This window comes from Podarcis muralis, chromosome 1 (assembly GCF_964188315.1).
Source record: "Podarcis muralis chromosome 1, rPodMur119.hap1.1, whole genome shotgun sequence".
Classification (NCBI taxonomy): Eukaryota; Metazoa; Chordata; class Lepidosauria; order Squamata; family Lacertidae; genus Podarcis; species Podarcis muralis.
This window is the reverse complement of record NC_135655.1, coordinates 99,413,254-99,433,949: the sequence shown is the minus strand read 5'-3', so window position 1 is coordinate 99,433,949 and position 20,696 is coordinate 99,413,254. Positions and strand designations below refer to the sequence as shown.

General features: G+C 42.7%; 2 protein-coding genes across 14 annotated transcripts in view; one reads left to right on the top strand and one right to left on the bottom strand.

The window, feature by feature from the left end:
- Nucleotides 1-7,123, top strand: part of QTMAN (queuosine-tRNA mannosyltransferase) — a 347,554-nt gene extending 340,431 nt beyond the window's left edge. For all 6 annotated transcript variants that reach the window (XR_013394557.1, XR_013394552.1, XR_013394553.1 and 3 more), the window contains 2 exons: nucleotides 330-520; nucleotides 6,625-7,123. The gene's annotated coding sequence lies outside the window, so the exon portion shown is untranslated. The remainder of the gene's footprint in view (nucleotides 1-329; nucleotides 521-6,624) is intronic.
- Nucleotides 1-20,696, bottom strand: part of ARHGAP15 (Rho GTPase activating protein 15) — a 380,707-nt gene that overhangs the window by 8,198 nt on the left and 351,813 nt on the right. For all 8 annotated transcript variants that reach the window (XM_028745310.2, XM_028745307.2, XM_077935836.1 and 5 more), the window contains one exon: nucleotides 19,949-20,054. In XM_028745310.2, coding sequence (XP_028601143.2) covers nucleotides 19,949-20,054 — 106 coding nt within the window. The remainder of the gene's footprint in view (nucleotides 1-19,948; nucleotides 20,055-20,696) is intronic.

Below are 20,696 nucleotides of genomic sequence, written 5' to 3'. Positions count from 1 at the left end.
CTGTTGTTTATATTTGAGAAGCTATAGCAGAAGCTATTTCATTTCAATTTCATTGCAGATTATGTATGCTGCCTTTCATCCCAAAAGGAAGTCCAATGCAGCTCACAATAACGTATCAAAAGTAATATATTAATATTTTAAAAGTGCACTGAAACAACATGGGGGGGGAATCAGACAATAAAAATGCTATAATAACCTATCCAATAACCAGTGTAAGAGAATGCCTTGCATTACAGACCCAGCACTGTTTCTGGAATAAGCCTGAATTGTTTGCACCCATTTGAGGAGAGCAATCCTTTATAGCCATGCTGCTTGTAATTTTACTATAGGTTTGTTCCAGCTTTGCTGAGGTTGATGCCAGCCGTTGTTACAACAAATTCACCTGCCTACGCAGACTACTGCTAATTAGCAACGTCAGTCTCACAGAAGCAGCACCTGCGGGAAAGGATCCTCAGCCAGAAGCTGGGATGCTGGAAAAGTGAAGGATGGCTATATGAGAAATGCACACTGGCTGCCTGCAGTAAGTAATAGCTGGTGAAGTTTTCCTGTTGTTTGCTAGGTACCGAACACTCTAAGAACCTAGATCAGGGGTCAGCAACCTGCGGCCCATGGGGATTGTTTAAACGGCCCATGAGCTGCTCACAAACCAATCTGCCCGCTCGGTGAGTCCCGCTGCGCTGCGCTGCACTGAATCGGCACAGTGCAGAGCTGGAACTCACTTCCGCAGTGCTGGAAATTGCGTCTGCGCAGACACAATCCAGCCCATGGAGTGATCTCCATGGGAGTGAACTGGCCCAGATAACCCCGACCTAGATGATAGTCAATTGTCTATTTTACTTCAAACAGTAGAGTAAGAATGTTCCTTGGATTTACAGTTGTGGATAACATAGTTTACTTTACTTGGTCCTGTGAGAGTTGATTAATCTTACAGAAATCTCCATTGGTTCTAATATTCGATAGCTTGACCAGAAGTGGATCTACTATGAAACTTATGAAGCTTAAAGTTTCATGGTCCCTAATCTCAGAGGGGCCCCATAAGCATTCCTTTAAGATGTTGGGTCTAATAGACCCAATTTGAGTTGCACAACTCAAAAACTCTGAGGCAGAGCTTTCCAAATTTATTATGTTGGTGACACACTTTTTAGATATGCATCATTTCACATCACAGTAATTTAGTTTTACTAGCAAACCAGAGGTTAAATTAACCCCTTCCCAGCCCTGGGAAGAGTGTGGGGAGCGTTCAAGTTACACACCTACACACAACAGCCAACACACTAACGTGTCGCAACACACAGTTTGGAAAGTTCTGCTAGAAGGCATAGGGAATTTTTATTCACACCAGTGACTTTGACCTGTGAGATAATCCAGTATAGAAATTTTAATCAAAATCTGAGATGTTGTAGTTATTTATGTTTTGTTTTGTGATGATCTGTCGTGGAACAACCCCCCGAGAAATGGCAGGTATTAAGATTCTTGCTCACAGTGACTTTTCTGTACGTTTTCCAGTAAGTTGGGCATTAGGGTTTGAGAAGTAATCTAAGCTTGAAATAAAATCTCATTTGCAAATATATAATAATGCCAGTTAAATGCATTGTAGGCACAAATATATCTGACAGGAAAAGTATGATCGCCAAATGGGCTGTAATATTTGGACCTCCTATCAATCCTTAAGTTGCTATTAATGGCTCAGGATCTCTTTGAAAGCAAGACGTTGTTTTCTTTATGTGGGAAGAAGTTCAACATTCATACCTTAGCTGTGCCAAATGTTCTGGAAAATAACCTAGTTGTAAGATGTCCTGCCCTACAAAATGATAGTGTTAAGTAAGCAAGTTAATATGTTACTAGAGGCACAGCCTATTGCAGAACCAAACATGCAGAAACAAATAAAGGACATTTAAGAAAAGATGTAACATTTTCTGAATTTGTACCAAAAATAAAATACACAATTCAAAACAGCTAGAGAGCAAACCTATTAATCATCCTAAAAATACACCTACCATGCTAACCATTTTTTAAAATGCAATTTATTCTGTATAAATCACAGTAGGTTTAAAATAGCATTTGCTTTCCAAGCTACTCAGTCCCTACTTTTGCTGGCTTCCTAGGTATAAGATGCCACGAAGGGTCTTGGCTGCTCATGGGTGGTTGGGGGTGGGGGGGTAGTTACATTCTTCTCTAGTTCAGATTAAATTCCAAACCAAAGATGTATGAAGATGTTTATATTTGCTTTTCTATTGAAAGTGAACATTACATGTCAGGAAGTCTTTCTCTTCCAAGCCAAGTGATGTGAACTTTGGCAGCATCTCCACCTCAACAGTTCTATTTCGAAGAAAGTCTCTTTGAATTTGTCTTACCATGGAAAGTATCTCAGTTTAAGGCTGCGGGTGCAAGACTGCATGCTTGGCTCTTGGGGTAGAAATCCTTGTATGTGGAATACTCTCAGTATCCAGGCCAATACTATCAATGACAAGTAGATCTACTCCACCACTGAAACATATACTGTATCACTGATCCAAGAGCACACCATGCACACATCTGCAGGATACAGGTTTTTAATCCACGCAACACTCTTTTTCCCCAGAAAGGAGATCCATCTACAGAACTGAATCTGTGCCTGAACTAACCTTTTCAGAAAGGGAGTCTGAAGAACTAAGGCGAATCGTGTTGACAAGGCCTTATTGACAAATTGAAAATTCGCAAGTCGCAGAGTTCTGCAAGTTCTTATAGAACTTGATATTCAAACAAATATGTAACTGGTAACTAAGACTGGCCTCCACATCTAAGGAATTGAAAGTGGCTCATGTAGGACTAATTTCCAAAAAAAGGGGGGGAAAGGCATCTGGGGGAATGCAGGAAGCTCAGATAAGTTGCAATTTCTGTTATAAATTTGCGGAACCATGATTAAAGATAAAATTATCAAGCACATAAAAAGAACAAGTCTTGCTAATATAAAGTCAGCATGGGTTCTGAAACAGTAAGTCCTGGCTTTATGAAGAATAAGGCAATCAATGGCTGCAAGTCCTGCTGGTTATATACTACCTCCATGGTCAAGGCATGATACCAGTTGCTGGGGAATGGCAGTAGGACATGCCTATTGCACTTACGTTCTGCTTGTGGGCTTCTCATAGGCATTTGTTTTGGTCACTGTGGGAAACAGGATGCTGCACTACATAAGGTTTTGGTTTGGTCCAGCAGAGTTCTTATTATGGTTTTCTCCCTTCTGTTCTTGTCACGTTTCATTGCAGGATTGAAGGATATAACTCCAAACTGCTCGGCGGAGAGTTTTTCGACATAGCATGGACATTCTTGGTGGCATGCTCCTTGGTTGATAAAGCAAATCATGAGGATGATTTCAGTTCACTTAATTAATACAATAAAAGGGACGCGGGTGGTGCTGTGGGTAAAACCTCAGTGCCTAGGACTTGCCGATCGTATGGTCGGTGATTCGAATCCCCGCGGCGGGGTGAGCTCCCATCGTTCAGTCCCAGCTCCTGCCCACCTAGCAGTTCGAAAGCACCCTTAAGTGCAAGTAGATAAATAGGTACCGCTTTATAGCGGGAAGATAACGGCGTTTCCGTGCTTCTTCAAAGAGAAGTCTGGAAGGGAGAAGGATGTGATTTCTGCCAATTGCTTCTTTCCCCAACAGCCCCTCCGATTCTCACCACTCACCCATGCTATTCCCCAGTATTTCAGGGCAGATTTGTGGAGAATTGGTACAGGGAAGCTCAGTTCAGCTGGAATCCTGCATAGGCTCATGAGCTATGTGACCACTTTGGTTTTGCTCTACATACAATGAGCACGATGGCAGTGCAAAGTAAGAGGAAGAAAACCTTGGCTTCAGCTAAACAACCTCTCCAAACAGCAAGAGCATGGTGAACAAATGCATGTGAAAGCCTAATTAGTTCCTGGACCCTCTGTCATGTCTAATGTAAGCATATGCCTCTGTTCAGTCATTAATTAACCCTGGTGAGAATAAATGGCTTCCTTCTGAACATTTTCTTCTACTGGTAACCGGATTAAATGCTAGTTTGCATTCCCTGGAAAAGCACCAATGCCTCTTCCCATGTGGAACCCTTTGTCACTTGGAAAGGTGTTCCGATTGGCTAAAAAATCCTGTTCGACCAGTTGGGCAACTCTGCAGTGGACAACTTCTTGTTATTGCTGCTAACAACTCATTACTTATGTCCCTTTGTCATTTAGTGTCTCTCACAAAATGCAAGAGCACTCTGTCTCTCACAAAATGATCCTTTCTCTTAGCAACTGTCAACCATCAGGAAACCTCTTTCCTATAATTTGGCATCCCCCAGACACCAAAATTGTTTGGCTTCTTTGATTCCCCAGGAGGCTGCTGTAGGTGTGTCTCTTTTCTTCAAGTTATCAGCAGACCTCTCTTCAGTTACAGCTAGATCCTTTCTCTGGCCTCCTCTCTACATCTTCTTGTCTCTCTACCATGTTTGTTCTTTCTCTTATGGAAACACCAACTTAGGTTTCTCCCTTAAGGAAGCTTTCTGTTTTTGGTACCACTTTAGGAGGGTTCTAGGAAACCCAGCACTGGTGACAGTACTCAGCTCAAGGGCAAACTATGAAGGCACCCGCCCATTCTATCCACTTCTCGATCCTTTTTTCTGATTGCTCACTATTGAAGACACACAGGCAGATTGGCCACCAACCAATCTGGGCCCAGCTACAATCTTGCTTAAAATTGTTATGCTTAAAATTCTACAAGGCAGGCTTAAGCAGTATGTGGACCGAGAACTCCCAGAAGTGCAAGCTGGATTTCGAAGGGGCAGAGGAACCAGAGACCAAATTGCAAACATGCGCTGGATTATGGAGAAAGCTAGAGAGTTCCAGAAAGACATCTACTTCTGCTTCATTGACTATGCAAAAGCCTTTGACTGTGTCGACCACAACAAACTATGGCAAGTTCTTAAATAAATGGGAGTGCCTGATCACCTCATCTGTCTCCTGAGACATCTCTATGTGGGACAAGAAGCTACAGTTAGAACTGGATATGGAGCAACTGATTGGTTCAAAATTGGGAAAGGAGTATGGCAAGGCTATATATTGTCTCCCTGCTTATTTAACTTATATGCAGAATTCATCATGCGAAAGGCTGGGCTGGATGAATCCCAAGCCGGAATTAAGATCGCCGGAAGAAATATCAACAACCTCAGATATGCAGATGACACAACCTTGATGGCAGAAAGTGAGGAGGAATTAAAGAACCTTTTAATGAGGGTGAAAGAGGAGAGCGCAAAATATGGTCTGAAGCTCAACATCAAAAAAACGAAGATCATGGCCACTGGGCCCATCACCTCCTGGCAAATAGAAGGGGAAGAAATGGAGGCAGTGAGAGATTTTACTTTCTTGGGCTCCATGATTCACTGCAGATGGTGACAGCAGTCACAAAATTAAAAGACGCCTGCTCCTTGGGAGAAAGGCGATGGCAAACCTAGACAGCATCTTAAAAAGCAGAGACATCACCTTGCCAACAAAGGTCCATATAGTTAAAGCCATGGTTTTCCCAGTAGTGATGTATAGAAGTGAGAGCTGGACCATAAAGAAGGCTCATCGCCGAAGAATTGATGCTTTTGAATTATGGTGCTGGAGGAGACTCTTGAGAGTCCCATGGACTGCAGGAAGATCAAACTTGTCCATTCTGAAGGAAATCAGCCCTGAGTGCTCACTGGAAGGACAGATCGTGAAGCTGAGGCTCCAACATTTTGGCCACCTCATGAGAAGAGAAGACTCCCTGGAAAAGACCCTGATGTTGGGAAACTATGGAGGGCACAAGGAGAAGGGGACGACAGAGGATGAGATGGTTGGACAGTGTTCTCGAAGCTACAAACATGAGTCTGACCAAACTGCGGGAGGCAGTGGAAGACAGGAGTGCCTGGCGTGCTCTGGTCCATGGGGTCACGACGAGTCGGGCACGACTAAATGACTAAACAACAACAACAAACAACAATCTTGCACCTGCAGGCAGCAGTTCAACTCTGGGACCCATCTCCTTTCTGTCTCCCTTCCTTGAGACAGGAAGTAACTTAGCATTTCATTCCATCCTATAATTTGTACCTTTCCAATTTCCCTACTCTTGCTGCCTTCTTATCAGTATGTTTCCCAAGGTAAAGGTAAAGGGACCCCTGACAGTCGTCCAGTTGTGAACGACTCTGGGGTTGCGCCACTCATCTCACTTTACAGGCTGAGGGAGCTTGCGTTTGTCCTCAGTTAGTTTTTCCGGGTCATGTAGTCAGCATGACTAAGCCGCTTCTGGCGCAACAGAACACTGACATCAGAGCAGTGCACAGAAATGCTGTTTACCTTCCTGCCGGAGCAGTACCTATTTATCTACTTGCACTTTTGGGCATGCTTTTGAACTGCTAGGTTGGCAAGAGCTGAGACCAAGCAACGGAAGCTCACCCCGTTGCGGGGATTCAAACCACCGACCTTTTGATTGGCAAACCCAAGTCTCAGTGGTTTAGACCACAGCGCCACCCTGTCCCTATGTTTCCCAAAACCTAACATGACCTCCTCAAAGAAAATTTGACCCAACTCTGCTTTCATTGCACTCACATTACCCAAACTAGGGTCAATGTTTTAAAGTATTGTTTTTCATATTACCAGAATGCCTTGGAAGCTTGTCAGAGATTCCTCATGAGAAGATCAACAATTGCTGCATTCCCAGAAGACAGAAATGTTAGACATAATCTAAGTGTACTCTTGGATCAAGCATGGTGATGGGAAGACCCAACAGGCCTGCACAATGCCCTCCTTGGACTGAGTGGGAAACGTCCACCTATTTCTTGCTTATTCTGTCTAATTTCCTATTCATGGGGGAATGTGGCCTCATTTGCTTGTGGAAGGACAGATAATTAGAATCATAGCTGGTTTTATAACCTTTGGCCATGGAGCTGCTGAGCTTATTTGTTTTTCATTCTGTCGTCCAGTCTAGTGAATAACACCGCCTATGCACAACTGATATGTACATATCCCAGTAGGCAACAGATACTTCTCTATGAATTCAGCTTTAAGTTTTGAAATTTACTTTCATTCTTTTAGTTCCAGACTGCCTGAAGCCACATTTCCTTGCAACATTAAAAAATAAAGAGCACTTAGGTAACAATCTCACTTTGAATCAAGAACTGCAAACACAGAAAGCTTTATCATCAACACAACACATCCAAAAATGTCTTTGTAAAATAAATCAAATTATATGAGTTAATTGATTCCAGGGAACATCAGCAACTGCAGGTGGAAAACGAGTAACAGGATGTTTATTAATGAAGGGCTATTAATCAAAATTGACAATACCAATCCTTGTTCCTTTAAATTTCAGTGCTACCTGCACTGGACATGGACATATTTGTTTCTTTTCTAAATACGGATTTGTAAGAAAAAGAAAGATTAACTCTTGGGATTTCAGTTGGAGATAGAAGGCTGTTTGTTTAAATGCTGAAGGAATATCCTAAATCCAATTTGACAGGCAAAGGCAAAGATGCCAGGGGTAATTAATTAGCACTTAATTTAGACTACAGAACAACAGGATATGGAATTGGTGCTCAGTGCCATTTCCCCCTAGGCTCCATCTCATGAGGGTCAAGAGTGTGGCTGTTACATCGAAGGTCAGTAAATAAATTGGGGAAACACATTGAAACTGGACTTTTCACAATAGATATCCTTCACTGTTTCTACTGCCTCTGGCAATCATTGACAAGAAAAGGGCTGTGATTGGTGAATAATGCTGTGCAGACACATGATTTGAGCAAGGTAGAGTATGAACTCACATGTCACATTGTGAATCATAACCTAGACGCTTCCTACAGAAAGAGTTATCCCAGAAAAAGTCAGTATTAGGGAGGAAAAGCAGCTGGGAAGATCAGAGAAACCTGTGACAGGAGAACAATTTCATTTTTCACTTTCCTAGATTTGAGGAAATAAATTTTGAAAGGAAAAGAGAAAGGTGGAGGTTGGGGGAGGAGGGAATTCAATCTGCATTATATCTTGGTTATGACTTCTCATTACAATCCTCAGAAGGTGCACGGAAGGTATTGATGATACATCTACATTATACAGACTAGTAAACAACATTATATGCAATATATGACAGGAAGCCTAGGAGCTAGTCTGGTCCACAGTTTCAGGATGACTGAAATGCTCTTCAGAAGTTTCCTCAAAAGTGATTCCAATTAATTAATTAATTAATGAACCAGAGTTCTAAATCACATGTGGAGTAGAGAAGGCCTCCTGTAGAAGCAGTCCAGCCACTGATTTGTGTCGAAGCTAGCGATGGATGGTGATGCACTAGAAGGGCCAGGGCCAAGGAGCACCTATCCACCCTCCTCTTCGTACACTTTGGGGTATGGGTGGGGTGGGGTGGGTGGTGGGGAGATGCCTGAATAGGGCTAGGGTTCAAAAGAATCAAACAGTTGGGCAAGGGTTAGTGATCATTCGTCACATTTACAGTTTTATACAACGCCGTAATGACTCGTGTATGAAAGGACAAATATTTTCCATTCATGTAACATCTTGCTGGTTTTTCATCCAACACTCCAACTTTAATTATATGATGAACATAACCTGTATCAAATTATGAATATGTTAACATATTGAATGAGTACAAGAAAAATAAGCACCAGATTTTTTTGTTATGCCATACAGGCACACAAAGGTATAGTAAAAGAGAGAGAGAGAGAAATCTGGTTTCCTTGACCACATTGTCATAATATACATATAGAACTGCTTATTGAATCCAGGCTGTGTAGGCAGCAGAAAGAACCCTGGCTCCATACCCCCACAATGCATGGCCACAACAAAGGGCAGGAAAAGAACAGACTCTTTCATTCCATCTTTCTAAGTATTACCAACACAAGGGCTAAAACATTACCTCTGTCTGAAGTGTATCTATGTATCCATGCATAAGTTATTAACTAGGCTCCCTGAGCACTGTTGCTGAAAGTACTAATATATTCAAATTACATTCCAGCTACTGCAAAAAAGGCAGTAGATCAGACAAATGTATTAAAATCACTTCAAACAAAAGGACTCGTGTTTTTTTCAAAATAAAAATAAGGCCTCAACCCTTTGCTTAAAAAGCCATGGAGCAATTTTTAATAGTATGCAAGAACAAGGTCTTTATGGGATCGAGTATCGGTCGCAGCTTGAACGTGAAAGGTAAAATACTGACAGGTAAACTATAGCTCATTCTGATACTGAAATTATGTAATTCAAACTGTTTGCAGAGCAAAAGGGAAGAAGGGGAAAATATGAAGCTGGCTGAAATTCAAGCCTGTCGTCTTTGAACTTTGTCCCAGTTCAGAACACACTGGGCCAAATCCAGGGGTTTGGCTGTGAACACCATAAAATCAAAAGGGCTTGTAAAAAATGGTTTAACCTCATGTTCCCTTTCCTCTCAGTATAATAGTTTTAAGCAGTACTATTTTTCTAGAATAAAGAGGTGCCAAAACTCACCATGAACACCTCCCTTGTTCTCTTATAATGGCAATGGCACCCATCTGAGAGGTACTGGAACTGAGTTCTGGCTGGGGAAAAAGCCCTGACTTTAAGGTAGTGCTTCTATCTTGCCCTAATGAGAATTAAAAACAACAACAACCTATATATGCTAATGATGGGGGTCTCCTAATGATGGGAAAGCAGCAAAGTTGTGTCTGTGTAGTAAGCAAGTAGGAGCAGTGAGTGCTGTTTCATACCATCCACCCCAAAGAGATGGTTTTCCCAGGGTGAGATCTCGGTGCAAAACTCTGCAAAATCACAACGCCAAAAATGGCCTCTGTTCTCGTGCACAAAAAGAGAAGATATCCCGGTTTTTCCAGGACACTTGTGGGGGATTCTTTTGCACTCAGGCCCTGTTTGTGGCCTTCCCATAGACACCTGGTTGGCCACTATAAGTAAAGGATGGTGTGTCAGATGGGCCATTGCTCTGATCATGCAGGATTCTTTTTAAGTTCTAAGTAACCGTACCAACAATACAAACATCAACAATCTCCTTTAAAATGATAACTAATAAACTACCATAAATATGCAGATACTCTCAGTGTGTATAAATAGACTCTCAGGAGTTCCATGCTGCCATGTAGACTTCCAAAACTGAGCCACAATTCTAGACAACATATCAAAGTATGTTTATAAACATAGCTTTGTAGAATATTAATGATACGCAAAACTGTGTTTATAAATGCATTTCGCTATGTCACATAGGGCAGTCTAACAAAACATATGACAAAGCTGAATGGAGTCATCAAGCCATATATTGTCATTCCCTCTCCTGTCACAGTCCCATCCATGCATGCAGCAAAACCAGGAAGCGAAGGAAGCCCACGATAGGCCACTGCAGTTGGATTGGTAGATAGACAGATAACAACTTTACAAAGGTCACATCTGCTCCAGGTTTTGGAAGGCCCTAAATCAAGGAGCCTCTTGCCCCCACCCCACCCCTAAGTGAATCTACATCCTTACCACCATTATCACCAGCTGCTGTTCTGAACTTCATCATTGCTACCAGGCAGAAAGCCAGTGATCTAGCAGGCTATATTATCTACAGCCGCTCCTTTGACCATTGCTATTGCTAGGCTATGGTGAGAGATGAGTGAAAAGGCAGGTTGCAGTGCTGAAGATGAGGAGCAGGTCTAGCAGATTCTTCTGAGTGGGCCTCTGCTGGGATTGGGCTCTTGAAAGAAGCCCAACAGTGCTAACCCTTGACACTAGTCCTGTGCAAAGTATTTTCAGTATGGTCTGTGGTGTTGACATTTTGGTTCTTTACCACTGAACGCATGTCAAAAACAAACATGGAAGGGTACCAAATTAAAATGTACTAGCCTCTGCTGTGGACAGACAACTGTGCATACAGATTCTTGTTTATCCTCCTAGTGAATTGCCTTGACCTGGTGTTTAAAGGAGTTACTGCAGCTACCAAATCAAAGCAGGTACTCTTCATGCAGAACTTGAGGAGTAAAATGCAATCTGTGAAAGAGCCCAAATGATAGCTATTGGTTCGGATTCCTGAATGATTTCCAAAGAGAAGACTGAGCCAATTCCAATGTAACACCCCCCCCCCCGCCTATTTTGGTAGAGATATATGCATGAAAAAAAATACATCAGAAAATGCAAAATACTTGTGGATTTTGCAAGGAAGATCACTAAACTAGAGAACAGATTCCTTGCTCAGTTCTGGGAAAGTATTTAGTTGGAATTAGCCCTATATGTCAGCGACAACTCTTGACAACTGTTGGATTTGCTTTTCTGGCAGTGACCACATCAGTATCAACAAAGTAGGTGGCCACTTACCTCTTTTCTTTTTTGGCTTTAGAAGAAGAAGAAAAGTGAAACTTTTTTTAGACAGCCTGTAATGATTGCGGGGAGAAAGAGAGATACTAGTTGAGCTCCCTGCAAATTATTAGTGGAAAAGTAGGTCTGAGAAGCATGCTACATCTGAAATATTTTTCGTCACTTGAACATGTGCAGCCCAGAGCCGGCCCCACTCTACCAGTCGAAGGGAACAAACATTTCACGTTCACAGATGCTCTTAATTTGGTGTGGTTTGGAGTGTAATTTAGATCAAACGTATCCATGTAAATGAGTCAAGGTTTTCTTAATTAGGTGCCTCTAAAGAAAAAACTGGGACCACATCAGTAGGTGTGGGTGTGGTGCCCACAATGCTGAAGTCTTTTCTATGACCAAAGGCTCAGGGTTGCTTAGGCACATACTACTGACACCCCCCACCCCACCGCTCCAGTTTCTCAGGCACAATAATAAATCACTACGTGGCATAGACATCAAGACGCTGTTTCACAGAAGCTGCCTAAAAAACACCGTCTCTTTGGCAGATGCCTTAAGGGAGGTCATTGTGCTGTGATTTAGGTCTCTCTTCCCCTCTTTGTATTTCACTGCCAGTGTTTTGTTCCCATTACAAGTGGAGTGCATTCCAGTTTGCAGATTTGCTCTTAACTTTCAAACTAGTCACGTTAATATGAAGATTTGTAGCTCTTCACGAGAAAGAGGCCTGTCTCTTGCCTGAGAACTTCTAATCCTACATTGATCACAATAATATGATCTTGGCTGATAAAAATGAAGGCACTGAAAATGCTGATTATCCCAGCACATTCCTTGACTTTCTGTTGACTGAGAGGTACTGGGATGCAGTGCCAAGGGAACAGGAGAGATTATTTTCCCTCACATCACCTGAAACCTACCTACATGTTGCCTTTTTGGGCCAGGGAGCAATTGCTAGTGCAAAATTACAGGTGGCCAGTCCTACTGTAGCAGGGGAGTTAAGAGTCAAGCCAAAGGGTTTGGGTGAAAGCAACAGCGTTTTGCATTCCAGTTGGGGGGACGCCTGCATTTTATATAGCCAAAGTATGTACAACTTATATGAATGTAAGAGAAACAACAAAGCCTTGCTGGATTGGGTCAAAAGCCCATCTAGACCAGCAATATGTTCTCACAGTCACCATCAGATGCCTATGGTAAACTCTCAAGCAGGACCAGAATTGTGCAATAGTGCTCCTCCCACTAGACTACATGGTTTTTTTGGCATGATTCAGTAGGGCTTTAGTTATGTTAATAAATTCTGTAGGTTTCGTAAGAACCTACCTCATTAAACTGAAATACAGCAGTAGTGCCAAACCTTCATCTCCACAGAACTAGGTGGCTAAAATGTATACATCACTAGCAATGGAGAACTGTGCTGTGTCAACTATATTGGATCATTCTTATGACTCATTTTGATCTTGAGTTAATACTGAAGTACAAAATGCAAATGTCTCACAACCAATATGAAGGGTTGTAATCCACTGTCTGCAGTGTTTCAACCTTGCGTCTCCAGCTGTTTTTGGACCACAACTCCCATCTTCCCTAGCTAGCAAGGGATGATGGGAATTGTAGTCCGAAAATAGCTGGAGACCAAAGGTTGGGAAACACTGATTCAGAGCATGGGAACATTGTGGATTGCTTTTAAAATTGTGAGCACAGTGTTAATGGCAATTCAGCAAAATGGATTAGGTCAGGGGTTCAAATCAATGAAATTCCATTGGTGGATCTCTACAGTCAGATCGTTCTAGAAACCATGAACCTCTGAAATCTTCTATACTGTTTCTGACTATGGTCACATTTGCACCATACAGTGGTGCCCCGCAAGACGAATGCCTCGCAAGACGAAAAACCCGCTAGACGAAAGGGTTTTCCGTTTTTGAGTTGCTTCGCAAGAGGATTTTCCCTATGGGCTTGCTTCGCAAGACGAAAACGTCTTGCGAGTCTTGCGATTTCCCCCCCGCTTCCCCCCCTTTTTCTAAGCCGCTAAGCCGCTAATAGCCTTTTAGCTGCTAAGCCGCTAAGCCTTTAATAGCCGCTAAACCGCTTATAGCGCTAATCCGCTAAGCTGCTAATAGGGTTGCTTCACAAGACGAAAAAACCGCTAGACAAAGAGATTCGCGGAACGGATTATTTTCGTCTTGCGAGGCACCACTGTACATTTAAAGCACTATTATACCACTTTAAACCGCCATGGCTTCCTCTATAGAATTCTGGGAGTTATAGTTCATTATGGGTGCTGAGAGTTGTTCGGAGGTCCCGAATGAATGGTGTGAATGTGGCCTGTATGTTCTCAGTGCCTTTTGCATTTCCAGCATTTTGAATGCAACAAGAACACTGGCTGGAGCACGTTCTCAGTTTTAAAACTAGCTTCCTTCTACTTTCCTTTTTTGCATTAGCTCAAAGGCATTTTAGTGCCATGTGCAAAAACACCGTATATGCAAGGTGCTATGTCTGATTTGATTTGTTCTCTTAAGGTCTGTATAGTCTTTATGAGTTTAGTCTCCTCATTCAACCACACTGGGGGAAAGCAAACAAGCCACTACACACAAGTTTAATATCCATGCTGGACTGAACCTGCAGAAAGGCTGGAGCAAATGGAAATCACATGTGTAATCTGCATCTTTCTTCCCTCCAAAATATAATAATAATGGAAATTTTGCAGACTTCGCTTGCTAAGTGTTCCTAGCTGTCATACAATAGCTTTAATTTTTGATTTATCCACAGCATTCTGTGTATGGCTGCTGAACTTGTCATCACATTGTCATAGCTTCCTTTTGCGTGAGCTACTGTTGCATTCTTCTTACATGTGGGTTGTTGGCTGGGATATATATTTTTTATAATAGGTAAAAATAAATCTCCTTTGTTAAATATAGTTTCCAGAAGCGAGAGATCTTTGCTGTGCAATAAAGCCAGCAAAGGATGCACCGTTTTGATACTCTGATTTCAGTTGTGCTAGATGCTACTTCTTCGTAGTGCTTTGAAAATGTGAGAATGAAGCCAAATTTTCAAACGGGGGGGGGGGGGATCCATCTCAGTTGTATAGTATGTTCATGGTTTGGGGGGGGCAGGGAACCCTGTGCTAAACAACCTAGATATTTGTGGAGTTTTATTGTTTCCCCCTTTTTGTGATCAATTTTCTCTGCTGTATAACAAGGAGCAGTGAAATTGATTGAAGACGTTATTAAAAGAACTAACAGCGTTGATGGGGAGACAGAAAGGCTGATGATTTTATATCTAGCAGAAAGAGAAAAGATGCTTGGATATGCAAGGGAGTGCAGCCCTACAGCGAAACACAAGTGGCTTCAAAACACACACACACACACACACACAAACACACACACCCCAAATGGAATGAACAAGTTTCTGAAAAATCAAAGGTGAATCAAAAGGAATTGGCTTCTGCCTGGGCAAAGCAGCCAGACAGGCCACAGTAACTGATCCACGTGATAAACCAAGAGGCAGCCGCACAGCTCCCCAGACAACTTGCCTGAAAGTCACTGCCAAGAAGCCAGATGCTGTTGCTGGAAGACTCTCTGCCACAGTTGGGCATCTGGGTTCAGTGCTTTCCACTTAAAGAAGAGGGGAGAGTGTGAAGGAGGAGGCAATCTAGATCCTGCCTTTTCCTCTATTACTGTTATGAATGTGATTGACAGACATAAATCTGAAAATCTCAGTGTTGATTTGTACTTTAGAGGAGAACTGTTAAAAACTAATAAATCAAAATAATTTTTAAAGACGTAAAATATCGCCAGATCCCCCCTGGTGTGGCATTTTGAAGAGGTAGAAGCAATCATATAGGCAGAGCCTGATATTTGCTTGAAAACATACAGCAGGGGTGGGGTTCAGCTAGGCCAATGGTCAGGGATGATGGGAACTGTAGTCCAGCAAATTTACCATCCCTGACATACATGTCTTTAGAATATGCACATTTCACACTTGAACTGCCAAGTTCCTTCCTGTCATCTTTTGCTTTGCTCCATATTAACCCTTCTTGGTCACAACTTTGGACCATACTTTCCCTGTTGGTGTCTGGTAGGCTGTATTGGTAAGTCTCTTGCCCATGCTCTCACAAATTTGCTCAATTTGAGTAAAGATTCTAGTAGTGATGCCCAGTGAAGTTCTGCTGGGTGCAGAAACAAAGATGGGTGGTATATAAATAATAAAATTAAATTAAATTAAATCAAGTTCAGGCCCAGCTCAGGAGGAGAGGCAAATTTTACAAGCCCTGAACTTTCCTTTCTCACTTGGATCAGAATCCAAGGCCAACAGCTATAGTCTCAGGACCTGCAAACAGTCCTGCTCAACTTGTGCCTATCTGTGAGCAGGGGCAGACTTTGGTAATATGGTACTCTGAGTGAGGAGATAATTTGATATATAAGATATATAATAAATAGGTTGTTATTTTAACTATTACTATTATTTTGCACTCCCTTGGCTCAGCCCCCTTTGTGGGGGAACTGCTCGTGCTGCCCCTAATCCGGCACTGCTGTGTGAACTTGAACACAGCTGCTTACTTTTGTGTCTGCCCCAAGTTGATTTTCTACAATATTCCTACAATCGGAGGATTCCAAAGCCATAAAAACTCCAGACTGGAAAAGACCCAAATGTAAGCTAGTGGAAAACTGCCTTACATTTACTCCAAACATGTCTGAAGCCCCACTTTCCACAAAGGGGAAATGCGATGTTTGTTAAACACTTCAGGGTCCCGTAAGGTTCTTTTAAGATCCTCTAAGGCCATAATGTAGACTTCCAACCAAATTAAGGTCCAATATATGCCAAGAAGAATATAAACACTCTACTACTTTGCCGTATTTTTCGCCCTATAAGATGCACCTTTTCCCCTCCAAAAATGAAGGGGAAATGTGTGTGCGTCTTATGGGGCGAATGCAGGCTCCTTGGCTTCAGCGATAGCAACGCGAAGCCTCCGAAGCCTGCGCTCCGGAGGCTTTGCGTTGCTTCCGCTGAAGCCAGGAGAGTCTGCTCTTTGAGGCTGGCGGTGGGGAAAGCAGCGCTTCCCACATGGCCAGCCCCAGAGGATGGGGGGCAGCAGGAAGGCGTCACACGCCTTCCCGCTACTCTCCAACCCTCCTGTGGGCTTTTGCGGGAGATGGGGGAATTCCCCCACCTCCTAGAAAAGCCAGCAGAAGCCGCGCACCCTTTGAAAAGCGCACCGCTCTTGGGGGCTTTTCCCCAAGGAGGGAGAAGGGACTGACTGGCCGTTTCAGTCCCTTTTCCCTCCTGGTCGAAAAGCCCGTAGGAGTCGCGCGCGGCTCCTGTGGGCTTTTGCGGGAGGTGGGGGAATTCCGCCACCTCCCGCAAAAGCAGGGAGAAGGTCTTGGAGTAGCGCACAGGCTGCGTGCAGCCTGTCCGCTGCTCCCAGAGCTGCGGGGGGGGGGATCATATTTTTCCCTTGATTCCCCCCCCCCTGAAAACTAGGTGCGTCCTATGGGCCAGTGCGTCCAATAGGGCGAAAAATACAGTAGTTGTGAATGAATCTATACACCAATGGAAAGGGTTTAGGACCTTAAATATCCTTTCTGATGAATATCAGAACAAGCTTGATAATGAATATGATTTTATAATGCGGGAAAATTCTTGCAGTGACTGTCCTTGGATCTACATGAGGTACAGTACTCGCCAATCTTGTTTCGATTCAAAAGTGCCCCTGAAACCTTCCAAAGTTTCTGGCTCATGTTTATCCTTGCAAATTAATAATAATAATAATAAATTATTTATACCCCGCCCATCTGGCTGAGTTTCCCCAGCCACTTTGGGCGGCTCCCGATCAAGTGTTAAAAAGCGTGTTCTCCTTCATGGAGAGCACGTGTTGCGGTGGGGGCCGCCAGGACACTCCAAAGTTGGGGGCGGGCTAACTGATCGTTGGCCACTGATGCGATTGGGGCTTCCCTTGTTGTTGGGAAGAAGTTAATGTTGCCATTTATTGATTGACAGCCAGAAATAGTAAAACTCCTTGCACGAGGCTAGGGCTTCCTCTTTTCGCACGTGCATCGGATTGCCCGTCCCTCCCTCCCCAGAATAGGGTTGTTCGCTTTGACCTTGCTATGCCTGTCATGGGGTCGTCTGCTTTGGAGCGGGGGCCTAGTAGGAATTTTGCCATCTGGCTGATTGGCTGGGGCCATTTGGTTTTTGCCTACTGCGTAGCAAATCGTCACAACTTGTAAGGTTGGCGGTTAGGCATTGGTTTATGGTTTGGTTGGTTGAGGGGCAGTGGTTGAGTGCCTGCCCTTGGTAGGTTGAGTGTCTGCCCCTCTAATGCTGCTGCTGCAAGGGATTCCGTTAAAGGAATTGGGGGCTAACTATTGCTTGTCCACTCTGTCAAGGGGGCTCGGGCCATAGCAATGAGCTCCTGGTTGCATTTGGGGTGAGGGCAGGTTCCCTGCTCCGCGTAACCCCCAAGTGTATTCCCCCATTCTGACTTTCGCATCGTGCGGAATGTCAGTCTGTCCCCCATGGTGGGGGCAGATAGTCGCAACCAATGCCTACGCAACCACTCACAAATTTGTATTTTAATAAAGTTGTGGCCAAAATTATGCCAAAATCTTAAACAAAAATTTCTGTGTGATGTGTGAGTTATTGGGGTGGACCTGGGGACCTTGACACGCAAACAATACAGCGTTAAATATTAAAAACTTCCCTGAACAGGGCTGCCTTCAGATGTCTTTTAAAGATAGGATAGCTGCTTATTTCCTTCACATCTGAAGGGAGGGTGTTCCACAGGGTGGACGCCACTACCAAGAAGGCCCTCTGTCTGGTTCCCTGTAACCTCACTTCTCGCAATGAGGGAACCACCAGAAGGCTCTTGGCGCTGGACCTCAGTGTCCGGGCTGAACGATGGGGGAACAATTTACAACAATGGTGGAACTGTTTCTGTAACAGAAGGCAAGCTTTAAACATGTGCTCATCCCAAGTACCAATAATCAGGCTTTTTATTTGCTATTAGAATTCCTATCCTGTCCAAACCTAACAATAAAGAAAAAATTATAATGTTGCACTTGTTGCATTAGGAGTACTAAACACCCAAAACACATGGTCTCAATGGATGTGTGGGTTACACAGATAATTTGCAAAGAACATCACATTCTCAGTATGCTTGAACTAGTGCACAGCTATGGGTGGCATTGGATAGAGGTGGTGACCATCAGAAGTACTTGCTTGGAGAAGGCAATGGGCACAGCTAGAGCAGCCTACTTGCTAGGTGCTTGCAACAGTATTTCTGTTATTGCGCTGCAAAATTGTGCAGAAAGCCTAGGACAACTCTTCCTGCACTCTCCATGTGTCATGGAAACCAAAACCAAAATCATGTGTTCATTTCTGTCTGATTTTAATTTAATTTAATTTAAAATAGAGAGCCTCAGTGACAGCGAGAGCATCCCACAGGATGTGGTCAGTAGATTATATCACTCTGGTAACACTGAATGGTGCTGCAAGATAGTGCAGTCTCAAGGAAATAATGACAACACCTTTTCAACAGTACTTATTTTAAATTAAGTTGAAGATCGTTGCAAAAAAGTACAAAAAACCCCAATCATTGAATTATTCAAGAGAGGAAGAGCTGTTCCCCTTTGAATCCAAAGATGCACTTTTACAGTGTGCACTCTTGCACTGAGGACAAAAGTAAAAGTCCATCCAAATCTGTTCTTCTGCTCACACAAGAACTTGTGTAGCATCTTTGCACAAGCATGAGACTTGCTACAGAGTCTACATAATATGTCATTGGGTGAGCTCTTCTTCCAATCATTCATGGAAAAGCTCATGGTTCTTCGAACTTATGTGAAACATCTTCAACCATTAGCAAAATATATCCTGACTGAATTCTGTTATTTGTGTGTTAATCATGTGAGCTACCTCGGAGGCCTTTTTTGGCCAAAAGGTGGCCTATAAATTACAATAACAATCAATGAATTACACACTCAGAGAGCTAAAGATTACAGCAAAAAAACAAAAAAACAAAAAAACAAAAAAAAAAACATTATAAAGCCACTATTTATTAAAATATAGTTTAGGTCTGTAGGAGGAGTCCCCTCCCCAATACCATGAAACCAACTTTTCTCCAGAGAGTCCGCACGAGACTCAATATACTACTTTCTATCCTAAGTGGAACCGAAGTTGGTTCTTTTCCCCCCATAGATGAGTACATAAAAGCAGTACCCACTGATTCTATAATCTCTTCTGTTAGTTCTGTGAAACAAACATGATGAAGAATATTGACCATTTCAAAATTGTTTGTCTGCTAAAGCTGAGGGTCAAATAGATGTGAATGGGGCAGGTGTGTTTGTTATTCATAAACCAGAGAAAATTGCCTGAAGCAATGGGGAATGAGGAGGTATGGTTGCAGAGTATTCAGCTTCTCTCATCCAGCTTTGAAAAGGGGAGAAATGAATAATTATTTTTTTTAAAAAAATACTAACACTGTCCAACCAAGATTGACTAGGAAGTCTAGTTTAATCCTGGGCCATTTATATTGGATGAAGTGATATGATATCTTAAATTTCAACCAGCAGAAAGCTTATTAGCAGAGCAATAAGAAGAGGACGAAATCACATTGCAATTTAAGTGTCTAACTCTTAATACATCACATTTTATAGTTAGTAGCTTAACTTACTTTTGCAAGTGTTCAAATAATATTTTCATGGTGTCGTAGTTTGGTCTCGGGAGCTTCTGTACAAGGTCTTTGATGACTTTCACTCTACTTTTGTTGTCTTGAATTTCTGAGGAAAAAAGGAAAAAAGAAGTTATGATCCCAGAACAATATTTGACTATCTAGCATATTTTGCTTTTTGCTACGGCTGTCTCAGACTATGAATATGGGTCTCAAGCTAAGATTGAAGTGTTACAACCATATCTATTTTTGAACATTACTTTCTAATGGACTGTATCCAAACTTGTGCAAGCAGAGATCCACACACACACAACGGAGATTTCTCACCCTTCCTCATCTCCTGTTCTCTGAAAAACCTCTCCTGAGGGTCAGGGCTCCCCAGGAACAGCCTGACATGTGCTTCACTAGGCTGTAGTGGAAAGGGGAAACTGCCAGAAATGGGGTGATTATTTGGGGTGATTTCCCTTCCACAGCATTAGTATTATAATTTATTCAATTTCTTACCCACCCACTAAAACAAGGTTCCAGGGCAGGTTATGGCAATTCAAAAATGTAATATTAAAATCTGTTTGAAACAACTAGTCAAAAAATTAAGGTTGGGTGGGTCCTAAACTATCCCAGGCCTTTTCTGATTGTCTCCAAACTTTGGAAGACACATTTGGGAATCAAAAGAGGGCTGCAAGTGAGGAGAAAGGGCAGAGAAGCTTGACTGTGTGAGCAGGTTTCTGCTCATGCAAGTTTGGATACAGCC